Raw genomic sequence first — 24,841 nt, 5'->3', positions numbered from 1 at the left:
GCAAGAAGCTCCCTTAAACATTGCAGAGGGATGTAGTTGTATCTGTTGATGTCAGAGACTGGCAGACAGTTATAGGAAAAGCCAGTGGTGTACTTAACTTTTTCCACAGTTCAAAGTCATATTTTTTTTCTTTTTGTTCAGTTACATCACCTCTAATTTTATATTGCAGAGCACATTTATAAAATTTGCAGATTTGTCCAAGGCAGTAACCCATGGAAGCCAAACAAATGTTTGCTTTTGTTGTTCAACCTGCAGCTGAACAACATGTAAAAACATTACATGGGGTGTAATTACATGTTTTCCACATTAATATAAATACAAGCACATCTGCAAGTTGCTCCCTATTGAGGCTAATATAGGCAAATTCATTTTACAAAAAAATCATATTTAAAGTGAACGAAAAATGGGACAGAAGATAAGTTCTTTAAAGGTGATTTACAACTAGCAAAAACAAGCACTCTGCAACTGATATATTAGAGATGTTAGGTTTTATGTTATGTTACTATGCAAACAGTATTTATCTGCAATTAGATCAGTGTATTTGAAGTGGAGATGAATGAAAATGTTCATGCTTCTTTTGGTAATTTGGATTTGTTTACAGTAGTTCCTATGTTTCAGTTTTAGAAATACAGCGAGAGTATGTAGATATGTTGTAGAGCAGAAATGCAACACGTTTAAATGGATAGGGGATCTGTTACCCAGAAACCTGTTAGCCAGGAAACCTGTTAGCCAGAAAGCTCTGAATTATGGGAAGGCCATCTCCCATAGACTCCATTTTAAACAAATAATTCACATTTTTAAAAATGATTTCCTGAACCTTGTATTTGATTCCAACTAAAGTATAATTAATCCCTATTGAAGGTAAAACAATCCTCTTGGGTTTATTTAATGTTTAAATTAGTTTTTTTTGTAGACTTAACATATGGTGATCCAAATTACTGAAAGATCCCTTCTCCAGAAAACCCAAGGTCCTGAGTATTCAGAATAAATGGTCTTTTCCGCTATTAGTACTTGTGCATTGCCAGACACATGTGGCAAACTGAAATCCCAGTTTAAAAATGTTTCTTCTTTTCTCTAGTTTGGAATTTCAGCAGTTATCTGGTTGCTAAGAATCAAATTACCTTAGCAACCAGGAAGTGGTTTGATTGAGAGACATATTTAGATATATAGACATACAGACCTAAACAGAAAGAAAAGTAACAATAACCATACAATTTTAGTCTCCCAGAGCAATAGTTTTTGGCTGCTGGGGTCAGTGACTGGAAAGAGTCAGAAGAAGAAGGCAAATTTAAAAACTAAAAAAAAATAATGAAGACCAACTGAAAAAGTTGCTTAGAATTGGTCATTCTATGACAATACTAAAAATTAACTACATATTCAACTTCAATTATGTGTTCAAAATCTAAATAGTGTTTTTTAGCTTGTTTAACTGCGTATCTTTGTCTCTACAGAGTTGAATATGGCCTTAAAGGAGATTTCAAGCAACAAGTGTTTTGAGGGATTCCAAAAGGTGTTTGAACATGACAGGTAAAAACTAACTGAATATTTATTTATTTTTGCATAATAGAGCTGCATGGTATATTCCTGTATCTAATAAGAAGTGAGCAGAGGCCACAGAGGAACAATAGTGATCAGAGGGGGCACAGGGCACGGCTGAATTGTCGCACCAGTGATATACTTTACATGATGAGTTTAGAAAGGTAGAGCGGAGGACATTTCCAATCAGATGGCATTCTGACATACTGCTGTACTGCTTGTACTATCACTGGGGTATAAGAGACCGGGAGAAATAAGAAAAAGCAGCTTCTATTATAATGAGATATAAAATAGCACTTTCCAGCTGGTTTTTCAATGCTTAAAGGACAAGGCAACACAAAATATAATTTTGCCTAATAAAAGAAAACAAAATTCTAAGCAGCTTTGCAATATACATTTATTACAAATTTGTAATGATTTTTGAGTTGTTTGTATTTATAATTGCTATTAAAAGCAGTGTTTGCCTGTCCTTTTCTATTCTCTGCCCTGGGGGCTCTGACTGTTGAAACAATGTAACACAGACAGCAGCCTGACAGACCTGACTTGCTGGAGGAGACTGACAGTTGTAACATTGTTAATAAAGTAACAACCAGATGTTTAGCAAATGCTGCTTTCAATAGCAATTACATTTACAAATAACTTTTAAAGCACTACAATTTTTTAATTATTTCATATTGGAAAATTGCTTTGAATTATGTTTTCTTTTGTTATGCAAAAAATTATTTTTGGGGTTGACATGCCCTTTAAAACAGTCCTTCCACAGAAAAGAATGTATTATACCAACTCGTATATACTTTTTAGTTAAAAATCTGGCAAAAAATCATTTTAAAATGTCAGGCTTAAATTCGTAAATAAGGGACAACATTTTGAAAAATGCGGCTAAGAAAAAAAGTGAAAAATTATACAAATGACACATTTTAGAAGGATCTGCATAAAGAGAAATAGTCAAACTATGCTATTTTGAATTTTGGAATTGTGATAAATATGACCATTAATCAAGATAAGGAAGTGAAGTTCTAGTATCTACTATGATTAAGTAGGGAAAATACAGGTATAGGACCCGTTATCCAAAATGCTCAGGACCGGGGTTTTCTGGATAGGGGGCCTTTCCATAATTTCTATAATTTGGATCTCCATACCTTCTACTAAAAATCATTAAAACATGAATTAAACCCAATAGGATTGTTTTGCCTCCAATATTAATTTAAAAAATCTGAATTATTTGATATAAATCGAGCGTATGAGAGCCTTCCCATAATTTGGAGTTTTCTAATAATGGTTTTTTGGCATCTGTGGCATCTGCCACTGTATGGGGAGATACCTTTAGGTTGGCATATTGGGAGAAGATCCGCTCACTTGCCGACCTCACCAAACGAGCGAATCTTCCCTTGTATGGCCACCATAAGACACTTTGGAGTTCTTCTCTTCCTATTTTAGTTTATTCTTTCCCTGCTTTGCACCGCTACTGGAGTTACTGGAAATCAGGCAGTACTAATGCTAAAGTAATTAGCTTTCTGTGTGCTGGCCACTGTAGGCAAATAATGAAAAAAAAACCCTAAAAAAGTACACCTATACCACACTATACTAAATGTTTATTTAAAGGTGAATGTCTATTTCACTGAGAAGGCTTTCAAAATATCACACATCATATCCAGTGACAACTGAAGTTTTATTCAATAGGGAACCTCAATATTCTGGAGAAGTTGAAGGAAGTCTTTAACAAACCTGGTGTACAAAATTCTGAGAACTAAGACTGGTTTGAGAATAACACATAGTGATGAGTGCTTGGAATGTACCACTGATGTTAAACATAAGAAAATGATTTACAGTAGAACACTTTGCAAGGGAGCTAGATTTTGTGGAATGAGGAAAAAAGGCTTCTCGTGGCTATGAACAATACGAAAAATAAACTGTGCATTGGTGAGAGATTTACTGGTATAACTGCTGATGGATATATAGAAAAGCTCGGTCCCTTGGCTGATTAGCCCATATGGCAGGAATTTGTTAAATTACATAGGAATGATGTACTTGATTACGTACAGTAGGGAGGTCTAACCGAAGTATCATAATATTTGCCTCAAAGGGAAACCGCGGTCCTCAAACAAATGTGCATGGTAGTGTTTAATACAATGCATATTGCTGAAATATATGTTGACAAGTACAGCTGCTCTGTGCAAACAGAGATTAACTTTATAATATTTTTCACCCTTCCAGTATCCTGAGGTATTATTTCTCTCTATAATGTGCATACTTACCGCACTGCCACATGCTCACTGACTGCTTTGGGGTCAGGTTTGTGCATGTTAATCAATGGTGTTACTGAAGCTGGGCTAGTCAGCAGGTGGATTGGCGGCTTAACCTTTGTTTGAACACAGCTGTCACATGTGCACCTTCTTGGTGAATGGGTTAGAATTTTTAAGGGGGACATATTGTGTAAAAAAGAACTTTCCAGTTGCATTGTACTCCTCTACAAATAGAAGTAATGTTCTTTAAAAATTTGTGTTTTGGGTTGATTATTGAACATTTCTCCAAAAACCCTACTATTCCCACCCATCCTTTCCCAGGCTGTGCAGGACAGCCAGTGGCACTGTACTGTGGAATAGGACCAATCAGCAGCTAGGTTGACCTGTTAGGGAACTGAAGCCTGTCTTAGGTTGTGTGACTGCAGGGCTGTGATTGGCTATTGGCTCTTACTGTGCTTCTGTCAGGGGCTACTAGAACATGCGCACCTCTTATTTAAAACAAGGATAGGGATCATAGCAGACCTATGGGGCTCCCATAAAGGGGCCATTTTTAAAGATAATGATCATTTTTAGCCCAAAGTGAAACCAGCAGCATATATTATTCATTATGCCTACAAGGTTAGGGGGTTTCACCTGTGCCATATACCTCCTTAACTCCACAGCCAACCCTAATCTGCTACTCCCCAGTCCTGCCTGAAGTCCACTTCCAATTTATGGCCTGCTATTGCCCCTTCTTCCTTCTGATGACATTTTAAATGGGTGAGATAAACAACCTTAGCGTAGGGGATTGGCACAATTATTTACCCAAAGGGTAGGGAGCCTGCTTCAATTTTACTTTCTGCCCAAACCCACACCTGGTGGTTTTTTTCAGCCTGCAGATTTTTTAGTAAATGTGCATTTCAGTAAATGTTCATAGAGATAGTGTTTAAGGTGTTTGTGTCTCCAGAAGCTACAAAAAATGTTCACAGGTTATTAACAGGTCAGTAGATAAACTAGGTATAATAATATGTACACATTTTACAAATTCCTTACTCCATGCACACTTTAGCTTTGCATTTCACTATTTAGATCTAGGTACAAGGTATGAGACAGTGGTTAGTGACTAACTATGCAAAGGGTTAGGATATCATAGCCTTGTTTTCAGCATATCTTTGCTTAAAATACTTCCATTTTCACAGCACTGAACTGAAATGCAAGATGAAGTTTGGAATTTATTTGCCTCTGAAATCTGAAAGTGCAAAATGTCCAGTGGTTTACTGGCTGTCAGGTATGTGTTATTGTGCCTCTGACCTACCATTTCCAATAATCCCCTAATATGCATAGGCCCCTTTATGCACCTTCTTATGAAGTTTAGAAATGAACCATTGGGAAATTTTCAAAAATTCTAAGCCTTGATGCAGAAATGTGAATTATCATGCCTTTAAGTTCTGCTGATCTTTAATTGTGAGCAATTGGATTAAAGAAGAAATAATCCCAAAATATATAGCCTACCCTGTGAAGGAGTACAGTGCTTTACTGCTCTGTTGTATGAAGCATAAAAGGTGCTATATCTGAGGCCGAGTAACCATTATTAGTGATGAGCGAATCTGTCCTGTTTTGCTTCTCCGAAAAATTTGCAAAACTGCAAAAAGTCACAAAATATATTGAAGTCAATGGGCGTTTGTTCCTGCAACTTTCTTCCACCCATTGGAGTCTATGGGTTTTTTTCATGTCAGAACCTGGCGAAAAAATTCACTCATCACTAACCAATTGAAGTCACTTTTTGTGTTGTAATGTTTTACTTGGAACTCATGATTCTTTCCCTCCCTTTCTTCACAAAAATGATTAGCTGTCCTGAAATTAATTATGGTGGAGATTGCACTTATACAATCAGCATCAGAACAAGTGTCTCACAAGGCACAAGTCAGAATCAATTAGGCACTTACTGAAGGCTCTTTGAAATTGACTGCACTGCTGTCTGCAGAGCTCTGTGTGTGAGTTATTTATGAGAGGCCTGTTACAGAGACATGAATAGTGACATGTTAAAATACATAAATAGATGAAATCTGAATCCGTAACAGAACTGTTACAGAGAATAACACTGCATATTTAAGGTTGTGTAAATAATTATATGGGATTAATGAAGAAAGGGTGTAATTATGTGATAACAGTATCCCTTTTAAGCAAGTTCCAGTCATTTTACGTAATAAGTGTAGAAGTGGGAAAATTCAAATGCAAATAAGTGGTGCAAAAGGAATTTGGGCTGTGCTTGCAAAAGCAAATTTTGCATATGTTTACATACTGAAATAAGTGTATATTAAGTTCAAGCTGAAAATCTAAACTCGAAATTCATAATTCCATGTGCACAGAAGTTTTCCCTTGGACCTAATGTACCATGTAACATCCATTTGTGTGAATTGCACCTTCAAGTGATTCTAGGTGCTTACCTGCTGCTATGGGCTGACTTAACTCTTCAAAAATATGTCAGCTAGGGGCAGAGGTTGCTGAGTGCCACTGTCTTTAGGCATCCCCGTCTGGCTTGGATCTATACATATCAGTAGGAAAGTTTCCCAAAATGTATATACTGCATATGGAGCCTCCTAGTATCAATGCAAAAAACTAAACGTCACAGTGCTCAGCAGACAGTAGCCAGCCAAGTTAATAGGGTAACTGGGGAGGGGTCTAATAACTTTGCCTTTCTCCTTTAAGATGGTTACACATACATCAGTGACCTATATATATATATATATATATATATATATATATATATATATATAACAAACGAAAGATACCGCACTCACGGGTCTTATTTGCAGAAAATGTTGATTTATTATTGACAGCATAACCCTGACGTTTCGGCTGTGTCCACACTTTGAAGAAGGCTGTGGACACAGCCGAAACGTCAGGGTTATGCTGTCAATAATAAATCAACATTTTCTGCAAATAAGACCCGTGAGTGCCGTATCTTTCGTTTGTTACACATTTGGTTTTGGCAATACTGCACCTGGGCATCCTGTGTCCTTTAAAACGTGAGTGCCGGCTTCCAAAAAAGACTGTTATATATATATATATATATATATATATATACAAACCGGATTCCAACTTTTCCCAACTTGTCCCAACTTTTTTGGGATTTGTTGACACCATGAAATTCTGAATCAACATATTTTTCCTTTAAAATGGTACATTTTCTCAGTTGAAACTTTTGTTCCGTGATTTATGTTCTATTCTGAATAAAATATTAGAAGTTGGCACCTCCACATCATTGCATTCAGTTTTTATTCACAATTTGTTTAGTGTCCCAACTTTTTTGGAATCAGCGAAGAGATCCGTACTCACAGGACTTATACAATTAATCTGGTGTTTTTTAATTATACAAGTCCTGTGAGTGCGGATCTCTTCGCTGCTGTATCTAATTCTTCACTTGGACCTGCACCCAGGCTATTGTGACCCAATTGACGTGAGTGCCGGCTCTCTCCTGATGTATATATATATATATATATAAGGACAGAGAGCCGCACGCACAAGGACTTCGCGATTAGTGAAAACATTTATTTGAAAAAAATCCAAGGTTTCGAGTACTGACTGTACTCTTCTTCAGGGATATATATATATATAATACATCTTAACATGTTTATGTATTTTCCATGAAATCATTTTTTTCCTCTTCTACCCAACAGGATTAACATGCACAGAGCAAAATGTTATCACTAAAGCAGCTTTTCATCAAGCAGCCTCTGAGCATGGACTTATCATAGTAGCACCAGATACCAGCCCACGTAAGGTTTGCTTTATGTTGTCTAGCAATCTGTCCATACCTGTGTATAGACGTAGAACTGTGTATTTTTTAAATTATAGTAGTATTTAGATTGTTGCTATAAATTAGAAAGGCAAAATGTGCATGTCTGAATGTGATGGAAAATAGTGTGTTTTTGAGGCCAGGGACTGCTAAAGCAAAAAGCTAAGACTTCCAAATGTCTAGGATAAAGTTTGTGAATGGATCTCTAGCTGCAGAGGACTCTCTGCATGGTAGGGACATAGAATTTAAACTAAAATAAAAATTTATAAGGGTAATCAAACAGAAATATATAAATAGAGGCAGTTTGTATACATTTTCACTAGCAGGTATTCCACCCTAAAAGTAAAGTTGTGGACATATATTTAACCCAAATATCATTTGATGTCTAACAAAATTGCTTTGCCTGCCAGTATGGCACTTTAGCTGGAATAAATAAGCATCATGGATGTGCTTTCTCTTTTTACTATAGTAAATGTACCATGCTAGGAATTGATCACTATGTTATGCTGGTGTCCATATATATATATCTACTGTGTGCTTTTATAATAGCAGTTCAACCCTAGCCATCTGAATTCTGTTATGCAGGAACTAAACCAATTTAATGTCACAGCTGATGGGCCAGGCGGTGCTCGACCAAAAAGGGGTCCTCACCATATTTGCCTGTTACTTTTACTTTGGAATGAGTAGGATCGTTATAGCTGATGGAATAACTTCACTGAATAAAACCTAGCAAAAAATTAGGCTTCAAATGCTTTACAGTATTCAGATTATTTACAGTATCAGCCTAGAGCTACTGCAGCCTCATGACAGCAAGAACTGATATCCTTAGAGTTGTCCCTCTGTCTCCCTATCTCCCTGGTCCCTGAGGCACAGCATATGCCTACTGTGTGCTATAGCCTAGTACTTAGGGAACATGTGTCATTCTGTGCTGAACACAGAAGAGGAGAAGATCAGTGTTTTGTGTTCATTTGAGGTTTTTATCTGGAGACCCACAGGGCAGGCAGTTGTGTTGCTGTGTGGGGGTATGTATGAAAATTCACTGTATATTTTGACAAAAGAATACTGTCTTTATAGAGCCCTATCAAAAGATATAACAGGACTGTGATCGATTAGTTTAACTATTGTTTGGTAAAAAATAATTTGTAACCATTCAATGCGCATCTGATCCAAGTGCTAGCTTTGTGGCATGTGTTTTGTTTTTCTTTAGCGTTTAATGTTAAATGGAAAATAAATGTCAGATCATCACTTCAAAACTAAAATACACAGACTGTGTTCCGTGCAGGATGTTTCTGCATTTTTTGACTTAATTGGATAACTGAACAGCAAATTGGCAAAATAGATCCAGTGTTGATAAATACAAGGTTATGCACTTTGGTAGAAATAACATAAATACTAAATAAATACACTAAATGTTAGTGTGTTGAGGCCTCCTTAATTGAGAAGGGAGTTTTGTGGATAATAAGCTGTGTAACTAGGCAATGTCAGTCAGTGGCTACTAAAGCAACTTTACTCGAGGGATAAATGAATAATTTTGCAGTTTTGGGCTCCAGTCTTTAAAAAGGATATTAATGAGCTGGAGAGAGTGCAGAGATGTACGACTAAACTGGCAAAGGGGGATGGAACAATAAACTATAAGGAAAGACTAATAGTCTAATAGTACATTAGAGTAGGGTTCCCCAAGCGGCGGGCCATGGGCTGTTTTGCACTGGGCCGCCTCTGATCTTGGCTGCAGAGGATGTTACAAATGTACGCATCACGCACATAATGGAGCGAATGTATGCATCGCACACATAACAACGCGCATAGCGGCGTGAATGAATGTGTAGCATGAATAATGACGCGGATCACACGCCACGCCCATAATGACGTGAAACATCGCATACAATAACAACGCATCATACGCTCGATTGATGACACAGTGACACACCATACACTGTGATATGCGACAGCATCAGAGGCGGCCTGCTTCATATGCATCATACTTGGGGGTTAGTGTCCCACTGTGACATCTTTACATCCTCCCATCAGCTTAACTGTTTGCACACTCTGCTAGGGCTAGCTAGGCAAATAGATATTTGCCCTGCGCCAAGTGCACCCCGCACTTGAGTAAACAAACATCACTGCAGAGCTTTGAAAAGGGGAAAGACCCAATAATGAGACAGCAGAAGACTCCAAGACTGCCAAAGAAAAAGAGAGCTGCATTTAAAAGAAAATACCAAGAGTCTTACTTAAAATACAGGTTCATAGCAACAGGTGATTCACATTCTCCAATCTCGCTCTGTATAATATGCGGCGAACGGCTATCCAATGAAGCAATGAAACCTTCAAAACTGCTTCGTCACATAGAGACCAAGCACCCTGCATTAAAAGACAAGCCTTTGGAGTTTTTCAAAAGAAAAAAAAATGAACATGGACAGAAGCAATTATTGAAGGCCACCACTTCATCAAATGTGTCTGCACTAAGGTCATCGTACTTAGTCGCTAACCGCATTGCTAAAGCTAAGAAGCCCTTTACTGTTGCTGAAGAGTTGATTCTGCGTGCTGCTAAGGACATTTGCCGTGAACTTTTAGGAGAGGCTGCAGTTCAAAAGGTCTATCCACTGGTCCTTGTAAAAATTGTCTTGCTTTAAACCGGTCCTTGGTGCAAAAAAGGTTGGGGACCACTGCATTAGGAGACATTATAGACAGATAGCAGGGAATTTTTTCTCGCATATAAAAGAACAAGAGGCCACCCCTTAAGATGTGAGGGAAATAACTTGGAGTAGGGTAGGTGGTTCTTCACGGTTAGGGCAGTAAGGTTGGGAATGCTCTGCCAGCTGATGTTGTGATGGCAGATTCCATTGATGTCATTAAGAGGGGTTGGAAGATTTCTTGGAATGCTTAATAACAAGGGTAACAGTAATCTCAAGATCTACCCAAACTGCTATTCAGTATGAGAATTGTATAGCTAGTCAACCTTTTTCCTCTTTAGAGTTATGCCAGGCAAGCAGCTGTAGTGACTATATAGCCACTTAGAAATAAAACTATGTTTGACACATGGTGGATTTTCATGGGTTACATGGCAGTCAAACACAAGCCTATACTGATTTCAGCCTGCCGTGTGTGTACCCACCAGCTGTTGGATATAACTGTATAATGTGGAAAAAAATGCCCTCATTAATGGTTTTCTGCATTCAGGGTTATATGTGTATTCCTGTGGGCACAAACCCACAGAGCACGAAAATACAACTAGAAATGTTTGTGGGTATGTAGCTTTAAGGGCTGATTTCTCTAGCTGTTATAAAATACCTATTTCTTAATTCCTAATTAATAACCAGTTTATTTACAATGGCTTTTGCACAGCCAGGTGGTGCTCAGTTTAATAATTGGCTATTCATTGTGTGTCCCGTTTCTAGGGATGAGTACTCACACGTTGCATTGCTAATTATAAATAAGTTCAGATAGAGATGATTAGTTGTGAGCTCTGCAGCGCTGGCCAGTACACACAGGTTGTAGGAAAATCTCTTTGATCTAAATTGGTTGTGCATGGTCTGTGTCTCAGCAGAAGAAAGGGAAAGATAAGCTCCCGGGAACATCATCAGAGACAGGGGTCCTCATTGCCATAGGGCACATATATGTCTCAGTAAGCAAACGTACAGCATTTATAGCCTAATTCTTGCTGATGTTTAGTTCTCTTTAACCCTTAAATAAATATTTAGATGCTGGAGCATTATGCAAAGCTTATATGTTATGGTTACAAAGTGTGATATTGTATGTAACCTTGTATTGTATTTATGTATGTGTTTATTTATACAGAGCTACTTATGTACACAGCAGAACAATACATTCATAAATAGGGGGTCATTACAATAATAGATAAATAAAACTACAGTTACATTAAGAATTCTACAGAGCTAAGGGACAAAGAGATGGAGGTCTCTGTCCCATAGAGCTTACAATCTAAATGGGAGGGTAACTTACAGACAAACAGGAGGGTATTATGTGCTGCAGGTTACAGTGGGTGACACTGCAATATAAAATGTATATTTTCTTCCTAAATAGACTTGCCTTATAAATCCTGGTAGGCAGATTTACCAACATGTTTGTCTATAATTGATAGGTGGCTGCAATATAGATGGAGAAGAGGATAGCTGGGACTTTGGTACAGGAGCTGGCTTCTATGTCAATGCCACTGAAGATCCTTGGAAAACCAACTACAGAATGTATTCATACATTGTAGATGAGGTAACCTTTACAATTTACCTTTCTCTTTGAAAAGTTGGTAGTGTAAAAAGTAACTGCAAAATGTGACCCCTCTAAAGGAGCCCTTACTTTGCTCTTCTTTGGCCTCTTCACATGCCCTATGCCAGTGATCCCCAACCAGTGGCTTGTGAGCAACATGTTCATCACTTTGGTTGCAAGGGATTGCAAACTTGGTGGCAAGTTTTGGTTGAATAAAAACAAGATTTACTACCAAATAAAGCCCCTGTAAGCTGATAGTGTGCATAGAGGCTGCCTAATAGCCAATCTTAGCCCTTATTTGGCACCTCCATGAACTTTTATGGTGCTTGTGTTGCTCTCCAAGTCTTTTTATATTTGACTGTGGGATCCCTGCCCTATACTATTCAAAGTGGCTGTTGCTTAATTCTCTCCTTCTTTCCTACTGTGCTATTGGATCTCCCCATCTTCTCTCCCACTGGACCTTGTAATGTTCTGCTGCCCTCATGGGGAAAGTTCATGCTGCAAATATACAAGAATTAACAAAAATGACAGTCTGAATATCCATAATCGGAGAAAACACACTGTGTTTCATGGGCCTAAATGGGCTCTTAAATTAAGGAAACTAATAATGACCAGTCAGGTAGTGCAGTAAGGGAAGGGGCAGCAGTGCAAGATGGAGGCTTAGGTTGGGACATAGTAGGACACACACAGGCGGTGTGCATATGTGTAAGTATGTTGTGACTAGCTAATGTTTTGGCGAGGGTATGTGTTTTGGCCACTATGGTCACTCTTCCAACAACCAAAAGCTATGCATGTATTGTCCTGTGTAATGCTAAATAAATATTAGCCCTGGCTAAAGTATTACAAAACTGAACAGGAGGATAAGGGGGTGGCGGCAAACATATCAAGTTGCCTTGATGAGTTATTTAGTTTTGTGCTGGGAGACAGTGTTAATAAAAAGAACAGCACATCCTCTAGGCTCTTTTACTCTAAGTCATGTCATTTAATGTTAGTCACTGTAAAGTACTGCAGATTAGCTGTAGGAAAAAAAAAGAATTAATTGCTGTGCAAATGTAATTTATGATGCAGATTTTTCTATGTGTTCTTGTTTGTCAGTTCACCATTGTGGGTTGCAATTCTAACTATACATTATATAGGTATGGTTTGGGAGAAAAATCACAGTCTCCTGAAGAGCTAAGTATAACATTTTTCTATTTCAGCTTCCACATCTTATAAATGGAAATTTCCCAACGGATCCAGATCGGGTTTCCATTTTTGGCCATTCCATGGGAGGGCATGGTGCATTAATCTGTGCGCTGAAAAACCCAGGGAAATATAAGGTAATATTCCTTATGTGGCCTGTAAATCTTTAGGGTAGTGTTGTTATATTCTAGTTGGAAAGTACTTGTACATGTTTCTGTAACATAAAAATATAAAGGGGCACACATTATAAATTAAGTATTTTTATTCAAGCTGTTTTTTAAAGAATTACTTAAGTGACCATGAAATATGTCTGTGTGCCATTGTTATGCAGGCATCTGTGCAATTCCCATGATGAGGTTACTAACATTGGTATGAAACTAAAAGAATGCAGGTATTTCCTTATTTTTGGTAAGCTAAGAACTCGGCAAAGAACTGGGCACAGTTTGCCTTAGCCCTGTAACCCACAGAAACTAGTCATCTTTTACTAGTCTTGTTTAGGCAAGGAGAAAAAAAGGATTAAAGCTTCTTGTTCACCTGCCCACATTTTTATGTAGTACCATCAGGGCATCTGTCAGCATTTAAATTCTTACCCACCTCCCCTTCCGACCATCCAACCCTTTGGCCTGAGTGAAGGTTTTAGAGGTTTTCTGCCTTAGCCTGCTCTCCCCTACTGTAAGTATTCTGGAGGGGGGGTCATATTTTCTAAACTGTCTTTCTTACTACAGTGCTGTTTATTAGTGCAGGGCTGTCTGAGCAAACCAAAGACACCTATTTTTAAAGAGCCCAGCATCAGCATTTCAGTTACCTATCAAAGCCCATTGTGTATCAAGGCCCACTAGGTCCCCTACAAAGGCTGGATCTTTCTCTCCTGGGTTTTTATGAGGCATTTATTATGGCTTTTTCAGAATGCTTACTGGAGCTGTTTGAATATATGCATAGGACAAAGCAAAACTGTGACATAAACACTAAATCCGAAAGTTGCACAGAGGACACCCTTTGCTACAACACCTGGCAGTGCAACAGTTCTTACCAGTGTGGAATCTCAACCTTCAGCCAAACCACATCCAGAAATCTACATTGGCATTGTGACCATAACATAAGTATGAATTTGTTGGCTGTTGCAGATCAGTCATTAAAAATTCTTGGGTCAGGGCCCAACACAAACATCAGCCAAAGGAAGCATACAGGAGTTTATTCATCTCCTATTAATGTTGTGGGCTCTGTAGAGGAAGGAACATCCTTGGGCTTCACCCCCCATTTGGTCTGTAAGTTTATGACTCCAAATCAAATAGGTCTAGGTCACGTTTGCAAACTTTGTTTGCAAGGTAGATGTTCTCCAGCTTGCAAATTATTATGCCACCCTCTGGGTACACTGTGTGCTGTGACTATCGCTTGCTTCTGCCAGTCTACCCTATTTGACTTGGTTGAGGTATCTGGAGCCCCTGAGAGCTCATGATAACTGAAAACCTAATATGGCCTTAAAGGGGAAGGAAAGGCTAAGTCACTTGGGGGTGCTAAAATGTTAAGCACCCCCAAGTGACTTGAATCGCTTACCTTGTACCCCGTGCTGGTGCCCCTGTTAGGAGAAAACTGCACCAGCCCGGGGCACCTTTAGTGCAGCGCTTCCTTCTTCCGCCTTTGTTAAGCCTTGACTGTGAGTCAGGCGCATGCGCAGTAGAGTGAAAAAGCCGACTTCTCTGTTAAAGTTCGGCTTTTCACTCTACTGCGCATGCGCGCGGGGGGATACAGGAAGGAGGAAGCGATTGCAGCTACCCCGGGCTGGTGCTGTTCTCTCTGTACAGGGGCACCAGTCCGGGGTAAAAGGTAAGCGATTAAAGTCACTTGGGGGTGCCTAACATTTTGACACCCCCAAATGACTTAGCTTTTCCTTCTCCTTTAAACAATATGTTAACTTGGGGTTGTGGCAATAGAAACTGTTTGTTTAGCAACCCACACAGGTAAACTTATTTCTTTTTCTGTAAAATACATTTTCTTTCCAAGAAGACGATAGTAGCTTTTCTTTGCCATTTTTGCTACTTTCGCAGAAAGAAATTAAATGAACCAGTTGAACCTTTGCCGTTGTTTCTATGTTTGCAAATCAGAAAATATAATGAAGTGTATGACGATGATTCACTGAAATGTTTCTGTTAGAACTTTGTTGGACTCTGCCTCCTATTTCATGAACTCTATTACAGGGATAATTGATTCATGGAATCTCGCTTCTTATTTCCAAAGTGCCTCCAGCAGCAGCTGTGCTAATTGCATTTCCAGCTCCGCATGATGAGTGCTATACAAATGTGCCAATTGCTTGCTGTTATTGGTAATTAGGCTCCAAAGGCAAATTATAAGTGAAAGCTTGATGTCTGGGTGTGGAATTAGGGACCAAAGTGATTATCTTCATGTTTAACAGACATATGTTCTACATGATGGTTTATTTATTGCAATGTAACAAACACTTGTTTTCCTTTGTTTTTGTGTTTTAATAGACTGTGTCAGCATTTGCCCCCATCTGTAATCCCATTCAGTGTCCATGGGGCCAGAAAGCATTCAGCGGCTACCTGGGGCCAGACACCAGTAAATGGGAGGTAAGTAATGTAAATATTACCATTTCCACTGAGTAACACAAACTGGCTACAAACATATGGTGACAGCCTTTTATAGACAAATGTAACATTGCTGGAGAAGCCTTCTCTGTACTCTTCTAACAATCCATTTTAGTAAAATATTTGCCAAAAATAAATGTACACAGTCATGTGACTGTATTTCCCACCAGTACAAAACAGGGAATCCTGTCTGGATTAGTATTTATAATGCACAACTTTAATTCTGGATAGAGGGATCCTTCTTTTGCATAGAAATTGGGCTAAAATGCAAGATTTATAAACCCATACAAGAGATTTGTATGCTTTATAGATAATTATAACCCTAAGAATGTCACCGTAACGTATAACCATGAATGATACATTACTATATTAAAGGCCTGGAGGAATATGTAGATTGTAAGCTCTTTTGGGCAGGGCTCTCTTCACCTCTTGTATCGGTTATTAATTGCTTTATATGTTACTCTGTACGTATGTTAATAATAATATGGGTATCCTCAGGGCTATATTTACCATATAAGAACCCTAGGGCCTGTGGCTAGGGATTAGGGGGCAGGTCTCAAGTGGGTGTATGGCAAATAAAAAAAATTACTCTCACTCACTTTTTGAGTTTATGAGGAAGTGGGGTACCTTGATCTTTTGTGATTGGTGCATGCTCAGTACAGCAGGACCACCCTGGGCTCAAGAAAGGGAGTGGGGTGAGTTCAAGTGCCTAGGGCAGAAACGGAGCTAAATACAGCCCAGGGTGTCCTTTAAAACATATAGTTACATTTCTCAGTTTAATAATCTGGGAAATAACAAGAGACATTTAGAGGGGACAGAACAGTGATTTAAAAGCTATAATTATTGCAATAGGTGTAAAAGTTTTGCTACCGTTGAAAACTATCACCAGTCAGACATTCTAAAGACTCATTAAGCAAATCAAAACTAAAAAATATGAGGTATAATAGTGCTAGCTGATTAAATGCTTATGTTACAAAGTATGTGGAAAAGGTAAATGCACTGAAAATGTTCTTTTCATTATACCTGCCTGATACGGTGCCAGGAAAGCAGGCATAATTTTGTTTTCAAAGGGACTCTGGCTACAGTCTGGAAACGACAGGCACTTGCATTGGAAATCAATAGAATGAACCTCACGTGGCTCTATAAGAGAGAGATCCTGTCGCTCCAATGGCCTTGGCAGATGGATGGTGCTGTTACAATGCATGTAGTGTAGGGGCTTGATAGGACACAACATACATTGTTACTGTACATATATTTTGTCATGTGTATATAGAGAAATTTGGCTAATATATCCGCTGCAGAGAATAGTTATCAATGGCTTATTCCTTAACCTGACTAAATGTTTTTCCTCCCACAGGCATATGATGCAACCCAACTGGTGAAGAGTTACTCTGGCCCAAAACTAGATATATTAATCGATCAAGGGAAAGATGACCAGTTCCTCGCTGCCGGACAGTTACTGCCAGACAACTTTATTGCTGCTTGCACAGAGCGTAACATACCCGTTGTTTTTAGGCTGCAAGAGGCAAGTTAGGAAAATGCTTGGATGTGGCGTGTTTAGTAGATATTCCTACAAAAAAGGCATTTTGCTTCAGATAAGCATTATTATGGCAATAGCTGCCAGGAGGAATCCATATTAGCTTGCATGCTACTCAGTATTTAATACACTTCTAAGCCTGGATATGTGGAAATCCTAGCACCAGTGCTTGTATTTGCTATTGGATTGTCCTCATAAGCCTAACTGTGTTGCCTAGCAATGGTGTGGGGGGTTCTAATGGCTTTTGCTAGTAACATATAAATATTCCATAAATTAATTAGATGTGCCTATTAAGTAATCAGTTCTTCACAAAGCTTTATATCCTAAACTTTTCAGATTGCTAGTTAAAAAAAAAACTAATATTACCTGGCTGATAACAAAGTTAAAATTATCTGGGTAAATACATTGTTGCAGCAAATTAATTAAACCATATCCACTTTCAAAAGTAACAACTTTTATCAAATGTCAAATTCAGCCCTTGAGGTTGCTAGTACACAGTTTATACTGTAGATCCACTTAACTTCTGCACGTAACTACTTTGATTGTATATCCCCTCCTCTCGGTCCTACAGTCACTTTTTTCGATTCCCTGCAGTCTCACATACCCTGCATTACTATTACTACACTCATTAAAGTGCCTAGAGACTGTAGCCGCCTTCAGGACACAAAATTGCAATGTGATCAAGTCCTGTGAGTGTGGTTTGTTTGTGTTTACTTATTATGTTATGGTAACCATGCACCCAGGCAGTACCTGGAATTCTCTGTGCACGATTCCTGGACATAATATATACAGATATATATATGCATCAGGAGAGAGCCGGCACTCACGTCAATCGGATCACAATAGCCTGGGTGCAGGTCCAAGTGAAGAATTAGATACAGCAGCGAAGAGATCCGCACTCACAGGACTTATAGAATTAATCTGGTGAGTGTTTTCATCCATTTTACAGTAGATTTACTTGAACAACAGGGACACTTGTAGCCCGTTCTCTCTGATACAGATCACTCAACCAACATTCGCCTGATGGGGGTAGTCCCCTTAAAACAATGGTGGAGTGTCGAGCACCACATGGGGATGTCTCCTATGAAGCACTGTAAGTACGAAGTCTCTAAATAGAGCAGTGCGGACAAAGACCTGTATTCCAGCGCAGGTTCGGGGTAATAATGATACAAACTACCCCTTCTACTATGGGTGGGTGTTGCAACCCTATATATACCTCCCTTACACACAAAGGCGTGCTATTGGATGGGCTGTGTGTCCTTTACCCCTGATATCGGCCCTAATTCCAGTATGGGCTCTACAGGTGGTGGACCCTTCCCAGAATCCAGCACCTTCTGTCCGCACAAACTAACTCTACCAACGTTAACTCAGTGGCTTCAAATGCTTCCAACAATTCAAACACGACGCATTGGTTTAATGGTTTAATTGCCTTTTATATCTATTTCTGGTTCTGAGTCTGGTCTCTCCCATATCTCTCATGGCATAATTTGGTGATCAGTGTCCTATCCCCTTTATATGTCCCTTAACTTGCCATGTAAGTTAACTTATGTGGATTATGGACCACTCACCCTATATACCACCAACTTTTGCTCCTGTGGACTATGCACTCTTGCTGCGCAACACTTACTGTTCTGGGTGATATATGTCTTAATTCATCTTTTCTTTTTTTCTTTCCCTCTTTTTATTCTCCTGTTCTAGGGTTCTCTAATTCGGCCAATTCAGTAAATTACGTTTGATATAGTACCCTGGTAAAACATAAGTACGGTGACTTTCCTACACTGTTCCCCAAAATGATATGTTTATGAGCACAATTGATCATTAGGTGGGAGTTTCTGAGTTTAGAGGAGTGCCTGTAACTCTAGTGGTTATTGAATTTCCCAATACAGAGTATTAATTGGAAAAGTTCCAGTTTCGCATTTTTTATTTTTAATTTTTTACTTTTGACAACCTGGCATTACAACCTTTCCACACCAGACACTTGACCATAGCAACGCATAGACGTTACCATGGCAACGCGCATCTTACACAGGGTCTTTCCCTGGAGTAGTAAGCAGCTGTGCTCCCCTTTGAACAGCAGTCCTTTCCCTGCAATTCCCGCCTCTCACTGACAGGATCTGGCTACAATACTGGATGTAACATTTGTAACAGTAAGTCCCTAATACATTGTAACCGCTCCTAATTATTGCAATATATGCCCAGTGTGAACTCCCTATTCCTTCACTGACTCTAAGGTACTTGAATTAACTTTGCAACAAATCTGTGATGATGTAGCTGATGTTTTTTTCTCACCAGTTGAGCTCTGTTTTGTTACATTTAACAGCATACAATGTTGTGCTTTCCTGAGACACAAGTGCTTCAGAATCTCCTGTATATAGTTGTTATATGCCATATTTTCTGTGTATATATTCCCTTTTATTTTTACTTTTTTGCAAATTCTTTTGTTTATTCACAACTTTGGTGTTTTCCCCCAATGATTGACTTGTGTTGATGATGTCCCCACTTTCCCCGCCCCTGAATGTTAATTAGACACTGGTTTAGCTGTGTGAGTCACTTTGAAAAAGGCTACTGAGGTAGCCGAAACGTTAGTCTTCTCAATAAACACCAGATTCATTCTATAAGTCCTGTGAGTGCGGATCTCTTCGCTGCTGTATATATATATATATATAAAGTCAAATTGTGTGTCCCCACTCTAAACAGGTGCAATAAGTGTGTGCTAGGTCATAACATGTAAATACCTATAAAAAGGACAAGCACACCAAATCACATCAATATCTTAAGAAGATATTGATGTGATTTTGTGTGCTGGTCCCCTCTCACTTATAATGAGGTATAAGCAGCATGTATCTATAAACTACAAGGCTTTCAGGCATTGAACTGCTGTCTTCCAGATACCTAGATCATCAGTCTGGCGGTTCTGAACCTGGCAACCAGCAACTCCCTTATCCTGCAACCATAGTATAGTATGTGCTTATGGACTGAATCCTGCCAGGCTGGCTGAAGCTATCATTCACTGACTCTTTAGCTGACTCTTCCTGGCCTGAACATTATTAGAGATCAATAACACTCAAACAGCGTGACTGCGCCCATGTTGCACTTACCCTTCACTCGGGGGCTCCGGTGAGACAGGGAGCTTTGCATTTAGCCCCAGCTCAGTTTGTAAACACAACAAAGAGCTCTTGAGTTAAGGGTAAGTGCAAATGCAGTGGTTTTTTTTCTTCTCTTATAATGAATGTGATTCCCTTTATAAATGAACTTTATACCATATGTATGTATGGCTTTAGCCATTAGACATTAAAGCTCCGGAGAAAGAGCATTTCAATGGCAACTGCACAAGCTGGGAATGCAGGAAATGTCAGCCTGAACCTCTCAGATTCTCCTTAAAAGCCTTTTATTTAGTGCTTTTAATTACTACGGCTGAGTTGCACATCAAACAGAATGCAGGTCACATAATTAGGGAATATTATTTCCTGCAGCTCTTGCTGGTTTAAGGGCAACTGACTAATAACAGGGCCGGTGCTATTAGCTCTATTAGTTCTGATTCTGTGACTTTATTCATTTCAAAATCTTGTCCCTCCTGGTGAGAACTAATACTGCTTCTAATTAGCTTTTTAGCTCTAAAACCAGGTAGAAGTTCTATTTATGTGTGTTTTTATCTTTATATATTTATTCATATATGTATCTTGTCTTTTTCTAATTGCAGGGATATGATCACAGCTACTTCTTTATCACCACTTTCATAAATGATCACATCAAGCACCATGGGAAATACCTTCATGCCTGAGATTATGGAATAATAAAGCACCAGATCAACGTTTGCATTCGTGGTATCAAACCATAACAGCCTGGCCACATTTTTATTCTGCCGTGCAATTAAATTGCCATTTAGTACAAGGAATGTCGTCTGCAGTTTCCTTTCTAGACATTTTAAATCTAATGAATTATATCTGCTGATTATTTAAAGGAGAACTAAAGCTAAAACTAAAGAAGTAGGGCAGAAATGTTGTACATTCTGTTTTGTGCTTATGTACCAGCCCAAGGCAACCACAGCCCTTTAGCAGGGAAGATCTGTGCCTCTGAATGTGCCCCAGTAGCTCCTTCTTGTCTGCTGATTCCCTGCACATGCTCTGTGCTGCTGTCACTTACTGAGCTTAGGGACCCACTCACAATATACTGTATGTATACAATATAAATAAGATATATGACTTCTAAGTAATAATTCAGATTCACATTATATGGGAGCTCTGGATAGTGCAAATAGTATTAGAATTTAATAATCAGCCCTGTATCATCAAGTTCTTTAACAGTTAAAACTGAGCTTAGCTTCTCAGCAGCTGAAGGTCCGGATTATTGCTACTATAGAGTTGCTGAAGCTTTAGGCTGCTGCAATGTGTTCAGTATATAATATATAGCATTTCTAGCCATATTGATTTTTAGGGTTTAGTTATCATTTAATGCCAAAGTTATATGAAACAGAGCAGTAACCATAAAATAATTTATACTCATTTCTTACAGAGCACTTTTTTTTTTGCTTCATGTAACAAGTATAAACCATTTACATGTGATAAAGCCATAAATATTTTATTAAGTGTTACAGATGCTAGTTTGTCAAACAGGCAGGATGGGCTGGCTCTTTGCAGAAAGAGACTCGCTTCTGTCATACCGGAGGCTGCTAGCAAAGTGGCACTGCTGCTGGGGCTGTTTCATGCCCTGCACCCATGTGGCCTTACACGTTTGTTGGAGCGGATTCTCTTCTCCATCACAAGCAGCAGCACGGCGGGGCTCTGATCCCTCCTGCAGTCTCCTCTGGTCACTTCACAGGTCTAATCTCAAGCAGCCACATTGTTTAATGCTTAAGGGGGTTTTTGCCTTTCACACCCTGTATCAAATTGGTGAAACTAGTATCATACAGGTATGGGATCCCTTATCCGGAAAACCCTTTATCCAGAAAGGTCCGAATTATGGAAAGCCCGTCTCCCATAGACTCCATTTTAATCAAATAATTCAGAATTTTAAAACTGATTTCCTTTTTCTCTGTAATAATAAAACAGTACCTTGTAACTGATCCCAACTAAGATATAAATAATCCTTATTGGATGCAAAACAATCCTATTGGGTTTAATGTTTTATTGATTTTTTTAGTAGAGTTAAGGTATGCAATTCCAAATTACAGAAAGACCCCTTATCCGGAATACCCTTGGTCCCGAGCATTCTGGATAATGGGTCCTATACCTGTTAAACAAACCTGCTGTGTAGCCACGGGGGCAGCCATTCAAGCTGGAAAAAAGAGAAAAGGCACAGGTTACATAGCAGATAACGGATAAGCTCTGTGGGTTTAGAGTCCTGTTTAAGAACTGAACCCATTGTATTCTACAGAGCTTACCTGTTATGTGCTATTTAATGGAATAATATGGTTTGGAACAGTAACCTAAGCCTGGCCCCCTGTTCCCTTGCTGATCTGGCTGGCTACTTTAAGCCTGCATCCCCAAATCCCACAATCCCCTGCACACATGATATCAATAAGGAAAGGAACATGGCAGTGCAATGCATTGTGGGTTATGTAGTTCCTGCACACTGTTTGGTGTGGCGAAGTTGTTACAATTTGTAACATCAATGTTTTAGCCCTTCCTCCCCTGCCGGGATTTCAAATGATGCAGAAAGAGAAGAACTGTTTTGCAGCTGGATTTCAGCATATAAAATGGTATTTATTCATACATTTTAAAGGAACAGATTACAGTGATAGGTATATTAGGGGTTTCTGTGTTGTGGGGCTCTTTAACAAATTTTGGTTCTGAAGCCAAAGTTCCCCTTTAACCTGTGTGATTTAAACCTATTTCAGCTTTGGGCTAAATAAAGAGAATGATTTTGTTAAAAATAATAGCACATGGGAAGGAACAAGGGAATGGGACAAGAAATAGAGTAAAAGGGAGAAGAATAGGGGAGTTGAAGAGAAAAATACAGAGAACAGAATTATGATGCAGAAACAGGAAAGGGCCTTCCCTAAACTGCTGCCATAAAGTAAGAGGCATTTAATTAGTGGGAATTGTGCTGTGCGCTTCAGCATTAACCTTTACTGTTACTGAAACCACTACGCAAACCATGGCTCCAGACTGCTCCCCCATCGGCATTGGCACTTTGTTGCACTCACCAAACCAAATCATTAGACTGCCAGATGGTGTAGAATGTTGGAACCTTTATGCCACTTCAGCCAAGAGCTGGCATTGCACCTGGTGATGCTAGGCCTATGTACAGCTGCAGCAGTGCTAACCATTGTGCCACAGTGCTGCTGAATTTCAGTAATCAGACGGGTGGTCTCACTATATGATCATATCATGTATAACTCCTCCCTCTGATGGGACGTCTGTATTACCTGATTAGGTGCTATATGTGCTTTCAGTCAGTTTGTTGCCTCTTTTTCCTGTTCCTCTGTTTAATCTTTTCTATTGTGGGTGACTAATCTCCTGCTCTCTGATGTACCCTATCATTATTACCATGGAAACCACAGAAAATGCCGGCGTTTAGAGTGAGACAGCCATCAACATTGAACTTGGTGCATCAGTGAAATTACTTTAAAGGAGAAGGAAAGGTAAAAAACTAAGTAAGCTTTATCAGAAAGATCTATGTAAATACAGCCATAAGCACTCACAGAAATGCTGCACTGAGTCCTCTGTCAAAAGAAACACAGGCTTTTTTGTTTCCTTTTTTGTAAATATCGTCTTCCGTATCTGACTTCTTCATTCCCAGGGCCAAAGGCTGCGCAGCTCTCTCCTCCTGCTCCCCCTCCCATAAGAATTCATAGAACTCACTCCCCCCTCCCTTAGGAATATGTAATCGGAGCTACCGAAGGCTAGAGCTGCAGGCAGGAAGCTACTTAAAATGGCAGCTGGAATCAAACAAACAGAGAAAGCTACTAGGGCTGTTTACTCAGGTATGGTAATAGTTTCTGCAGAATAGTGTTCTAGGTGGCACTAATGTGACTAATCTATTGGCAGTAAAATGCCAAAATGACTTTCCTTCTCGTTTAAGCCAACATGAGCAGGGAAGCCCAGTCTGCCTCTCAGGATATGCAGGAAACAGAAGTCAATGGGCAGCAGGAATAGGATTTACTAAGCACGTGCTGCTCAATTTAATGATATTTCTGCTAAAACAGGCACCCAACATAGCGCTAAAAACACAGCCATGCCGATAGGCACCTCCATCTCTTTCAGTCTTGTGCAAGCTTCATACATGAGCCATAACGGCCACGTGAGCAGATTCTGAAAGGGAAGAGACAGGATTTAAAGCTCTCTTTATTTTACAGCATAATATCATACAATCCTTTTATTTCGATTCAAGGAAATATCCAACAAAATCATCACAATCATAATATATACAGGTAAAAAAATATGGCTGACAAACATGTTTCCTTTACTTTACAGTCATCATCAGTGTTACCTACATTCGGTACTTCAGCTTCCCCCCATTCCTCTCCGTGGCCTGTTTGTGAGCAGGATACTGATAGAGAGCGTCGCACAGGACAATTAGAATGCACTCAGTGTCATCCGCACTAACACACACCGTAGCTGCCAATTCTACTCTCTTCCTTTATACATTATGTATATAATACATAAAAGCCATGAATATCCTGTAATATCCTTATCAATGGTGCTTAGTGATGTTATCAGTTATAGTTGGTGCTAAGTGATGTAATGTCTGTCACATGACTCACTGAAACTTGTGTATTATAATAAATAATGTACCCCCT

General features: G+C 39.1%; 1 protein-coding gene across 4 annotated transcripts in view; it reads left to right on the top strand.

The window, feature by feature from the left end:
• The window catches only part of esd (esterase D), a 33,368-nt gene extending 12,373 nt beyond the window's left edge, over positions 1-20,995 (top strand). For 3 of the 4 annotated variants that reach the window (XM_018091202.2, XM_031895916.1, XM_031895915.1), the window contains exons 2-9: positions 1,452-1,527; positions 4,958-5,046; positions 7,439-7,537; positions 11,657-11,781; positions 12,978-13,097; positions 15,447-15,545; positions 16,921-17,088; positions 20,801-20,995. In XM_018091202.2, coding sequence (XP_017946691.1) covers positions 1,460-1,527; positions 4,958-5,046; positions 7,439-7,537; positions 11,657-11,781; positions 12,978-13,097; positions 15,447-15,545; positions 16,921-17,088; positions 20,801-20,881 — 849 coding nt within the window. In that variant the 5' untranslated portion in view covers positions 1,452-1,459 and the 3' untranslated portion in view covers positions 20,882-20,995. 4 annotated transcript variants of the gene reach the window in all.
• The last annotated feature ends 3,846 nt before the right edge of the window (positions 20,996-24,841 follow it).

This window comes from Xenopus tropicalis, chromosome 2, assembly GCF_000004195.4.
Source record: "Xenopus tropicalis strain Nigerian chromosome 2, UCB_Xtro_10.0, whole genome shotgun sequence".
NCBI classification, from domain to species: Eukaryota; Metazoa; Chordata; class Amphibia; order Anura; family Pipidae; genus Xenopus; species Xenopus tropicalis.
The sequence above is the reverse complement of the archived record's forward strand: the minus strand, read 5'-3'. Positions and strand labels throughout refer to the sequence as shown.